This window comes from Alligator sinensis, unplaced genomic scaffold (assembly GCF_000455745.1).
Source record: "Alligator sinensis unplaced genomic scaffold, ASM45574v1 scaffold694_1, whole genome shotgun sequence".
Classification (NCBI taxonomy): domain Eukaryota; kingdom Metazoa; phylum Chordata; order Crocodylia; family Alligatoridae; genus Alligator; species Alligator sinensis.
In genome coordinates, this window is record NW_005842339.1 from 447,011 (window position 1) to 452,079 (window position 5,069).

Sequence of the window (5,069 nt, forward strand, 5' to 3'; positions counted from 1 at the left end):
CCTGCTGAAAAAAGTCTGGTCCACCAGTTACACTCTCCCATATTCTCTCACACAAAAAGCAATGGACTTCATCCAACTGCAGTCTGGCAGGCACCGGTGAGACGGTCAGTACTTAATTGCCTTTCAAGATTTTCCCAAAACAACAAAGTGCTTAAGTTTACCTTGGTGCATAAAGTTTACCTTGGTGTATTATATATACAAGTTACTGAATTACTGTGACACGCAGCAACACAAACAGAACCAAATTCACCCATCTAGCATCTTCCCCAGTAAATGAAATCTTCATTAGCACATTCTCAAGGAAACTTCCTAAATGCTTCATTCGTTTCTGTTCCCCAACTCAAGGATGATAACCTAGGGCTGTGCAAATGATTACTTTAAGATATTAAATTAACCATGTGGGAGATGTGGGTTTAAATTCCTCCTTTTCCTGAGAGGACTCAAACGCATATGGACCTCCAACAAAGTACCTTAACCATTATGTTACAGGATCTCCTGAAGTGAGAGTGCCTCTCAAGCTTTGAATCTTCAATGGAGCTAAGATTGGAGAGTTGTAGCTCTCCAGTGAAAGTGCTAACTACTAAACTAGTCACGCACACACACTTTCTGGCCCAAGTAATATTTAATTATTCATTTCATCATTATTTTAATTAATTAAATGTTCTCTGAGCCAGAGAGTGTTACTACTTTGAAAAAGCGTACCTATGCATATGATTACAAGTACTGATGGACTCAATTAACACTTTCAGGCTATTACAAACTATTATAGTGTATCCCCTGTGCTCAATTTTAAAATTATACGCCCAATTAAAAAATGTATTTCAAATCTAGTAAAAAACTGCACACCGTGCCCTAAGCGCTTTACAATTCTGTCATCTATCTGCACTTGTGCTAAGATACTTCGTATGTCTGATTTCAGCGTAAACACATTTTAATTTTACTAAAATGAAAATATACTGCTCTGAAAATCTGTTATTACAAGGCCATAATTCATGTTTGTCCATTCCTAACATCCTTCTGTCCAGAATATTTAACTGGCCATGGAACTGTGGGAACCTTATTCTGTTGTTGTTTTCTCCAAAAAAAAAAAGTGTTACAGACTTCTTGGAGGCTACTCACTTAAAACAAAAGCTGTAGGATTTTAAGACTGACAGGTCATCTGGGGAATGTTATTTTGGGGTGTCACAATAGGAAGATTGTGCAAAATGTATACTGCATGGTAAAATATATATTTATTTCCCTAAATATGTATTTAGAAAGCTAGTTAAATATGTACAAACTCTCAGCAATACTACAGTCTAGCATGGCCTTACCTTTTCTAAGTGAAAATATGAACCTGTGTCATTTTCTGGTCATAAAGCCCTGAAAGAGCCAACTGCTCTACTGAGAAAGAGAAAACCTTCCTTGAGAGCTGTCCCAATAAACTTCAGGGAAATTCAAACAAAATGATAACTTTACCTACCATACAGAGTAGTGTGCATCTCAGTGTCAGGCAGCACTCTCAGACTCTCTGCACTCCCACTATATGTACCCTGGTTTGTTTACTGAAATTTTTAAACAAGCATCTAGCATTCTGTGCAAGAAAAAAAAGCTCCCAGCAACTGTAATGCAGTGTTTGCAAGTATTTTTTCAACAGCAGGAGAGATCTTAAAAGAAAAGACAATGGACAAGGAATGGATGATCAAATTTGGTCCTAAAAACAGTGCCACTAAATTACTGAATTAGAAAGAGTGCTCTCATCAGTAACGCGAACAATGAAATCAGTTCCTGCGCAAGCTTTCCCCTCTCACATCATCCAATATAAGACAGGAATTTCCAAAGAGGAATAATTAACACTTACTTTTCTTCAGTGGTGAAAATATCAAAGCAACCATTGGCCAGCATTTGATCCAGCATCTTCAACAGAGGTACAGAAACCCTAAATAAAAAAATGCGCAAAACAAATACATTTCTTGGCAGATGTCATGTATACGCTCATTTTTATTGAAAGCAAGTGAGGGGGAGGGGAGAGAGACCTGCTATCTACATACATCCATTTCAATTAAAATTCTACCCCACCCACTGGGAAAGGTTGCTGGGTAACTCCTCTAAGTTGGCTAAATCATTCTAGTTGGCGGAGAGAAAGACATTCTGTTGCAGCCAAAGGAAAGAAACTTGTCAATAGCCAGGATGGGTGTAAGCTTGTGGGGACCTGGGAATACAATTAAAAAGTGTAGGATAATTTTTAAAAAATCTGAATAATGTACTTCACTAAGTTTATTAAAAGTTGCAAACGCTTTTCACTTAGATTAAGCACAAAATGAGGCTGAGCAGGTGGCATGGCAGCCAAAACAGCTATGGAGATTCTCAGCTACAACAGCTGAGTTAACAAAAAAGAAGACTGAAAATCCTGCTAAACGTTATGAATAGAAAATAGTCCCCCAAACATCACAACAAAATACCCACAACCTTAACTCCAGAACTTGCATAAGTTTCATAAGTGAAGCTTAGGTGAATGAGTCTTGCTATATAACATATCTGGTCTTTCAACAAAACCATGCGTTTTTCTATGACAGTTACACTTTGCATATTCCTAAAGAAACTCTTCCTAAACAAAAAACACAGTGAAAGTGCACATAAGTATCTAATTGTCCAAATGTCACACTACATGAAAATATTGCAGTTCATTTTAAGTTCAATGCTACGATAAAGTACATGCTTCCTTTTTAACACAAAACTGTCTTTTCTGGGACTTGTTGAGGCCATTTTCAAAATTCTAGAATGTATCAAAATAAATGTATACAAAATGTATACAAAATACTGGTGATTTCATACTGTTATTGGGCACATTAAGAAAGTATACTAACCTCCTCAGTATGTATTTGTCTATTAGTATCTTATGAAAGAGAAGGATTACCTGTCATTCAGCAGGTTATCTTCAAAAACTTTTAGCAATGTCTCACAAAAGCTATTCATGGCATCCAGATCATTTTGGATTTTCTTCATATAGTCAAACAGGCTCTGCGCAGAGTACCGAACCTACAACAACAGAACATCTGAAATGAAGCAGTTTGTAGAATAAACCTGGCTGTGACTGGAATTTTTTTTTTTAAATACAAACATTCATGACCCATGCAGGAACTTCGCTACATTAGCTGCACTTCTGGACCATCAGATATACGTCTAAAGAGAAACAGTAAGAAAGCATACTGATTCACTATCACTAGCCATTACTTTTTTTAATCCATGTATTGCATTTCCTAGATCAAGTTTTAGAGTAAAATAAATTATAAGGAAAAAAAAGACTGGATTAAAGACTAGATTCATTAATTTGCTTCTTTTAAAATAAAACAACCTAGGAAAAATATTACTATGCCTCTTTGCTTCAGTATTTTGCTGATTTTGAGTCAGAACGCTAGCTAAGTCCTTGTGTACTAGGTAGCCCACACTGAAATTAAGAGTGCTGGAGGATATGAACCAGATTTATCAAGCACAGGAGCATTTTTCAAAGGCTTCAGCAACCACATATATAACATTTTTCTATTGTGCCTTTAAAAAAGTTATTTTACCTGTACATCCAAAACACTAGGCAGTGTATGCTGGTTTAACGTTAGTATACACCAGATTGGAGGAAGCACAGTGAGACATTAACAAGTTTGTACAAGTAGGTATCTCTCTTCATTAATTCAAATGCAAAATCAAATATATCAATGATAGCTATTGATCTGTGCTGTGCTTCAAAACCAATATGCCTCAATAATATCTATGCTTGTACATTTGCAAAATTCTATTCTACTTAAAGACATTTTGAACTGAACTCAGTAAATACAGTTCTTTCAGATGTTAAAAGTAATTTAAGATGGTTCTTCATGTAGTAAACAAGGCACTGCATGCTTATATTTGGATGCCTTTATGTCTGGTATTTAAAAAGCTGTAAAGGGAAATACACTTATTGAAAAAATTCAGCACATGATCAGCTATTCTGTTATTATATGTTAAAGAAAGAATTCCATTAACTTTTTAAAGGATAGAATCTACCCACAGTTCCAAACAGTTCCCTTTAAGCACAATAAAAAATAAGCATTTTGCCTTTTGTATTTTTGTGATTCAAATAGTGCAAATGTGTATTTATTTAGGTGTCAGTAGCACAGATGAATTCAAAACAGAAGGGGGCTGACACGAAGAAATCTGTGAAGTCTCATGGAAATATTTCCTAAGGCACGTGTCTAACCATGTAGTTTTTTTCTGCTACATTCCTAACATATTTAGACTAACTTCTAGCCGTCTCAGATTACTGCCCTGTTTTCAAGACAGCCAAATCCACAGATTTTTTTTTCTTAGATTCAAAAATTTAACAGAAGGGTTGCACGGAAATGTCATTAAAAGACAGCAGTAAACAGAGTATCCAGCATTTGAATAAATTAACTAAACTGTAATACATACAAAAGCAATGACTAGAAAGGAGGATGGCAGAAGAATGTGCATACTGAAGACACCATCTCCCCAACTAATGAAATAATGCAAAAGTCACAAAGGGGACAGGCTCTGTAAGAGTTTACATTATACAAACCCAAAACTTAAGTGTAAAATTGTACACTGAACTAAAATATGTACAACTTCTATTACTCTTCCACAACTTTCATTACTTAGTTTCCTCTGACTCCAAATTGTTCTTCACCATTGCATTCTACATTTGTTCGTCATTATTTAGACAGCAAACTCCTAGAAACAGCGACCATCTTATTGTTTGTACATTGCTGAGCACCTTAATTTAGATTGGAGCCTTTGAGCAGACAACGATTCAAGTTTCTAATAATAAAGTTCAGCACGATTACCTATAGAACTTAAGCAAACATTCTTAACACAGCATATTCTTATGGCAATGAAAAAGACTTATTTACCTTATCATGACCACACTGATTCCACTTTCAATGTAAGTATACCCTACCAGAACAAGGACAAATTTGGTTTGGCCAGCACTATCCGATGAGTTTATATCCAAGCCCTTCCATCTGAAAACAAAGGCATGAGCAGGCCTAGCCATCACTCACTTGTTTGGCAAACCTAAAAGAGGATTCCCCAGCAGCAGG

At 35.9% G+C, this 5,069-nt stretch overlaps 1 protein-coding gene across 1 annotated transcript in view; it reads right to left on the reverse strand.

The window, feature by feature from the left end:
* TBCD (tubulin folding cofactor D) overlaps positions 1 to 5,069 on the reverse strand; it is a 219,281-nt gene that overhangs the window by 21,052 nt on the left and 193,160 nt on the right. Inside the window, 2 exon segments of the mRNA XM_006028735.3 lie at positions 1,841 to 1,918; positions 2,897 to 3,018. Coding sequence (XP_006028797.3) covers positions 1,841 to 1,918; positions 2,897 to 3,018 — 200 coding nt within the window.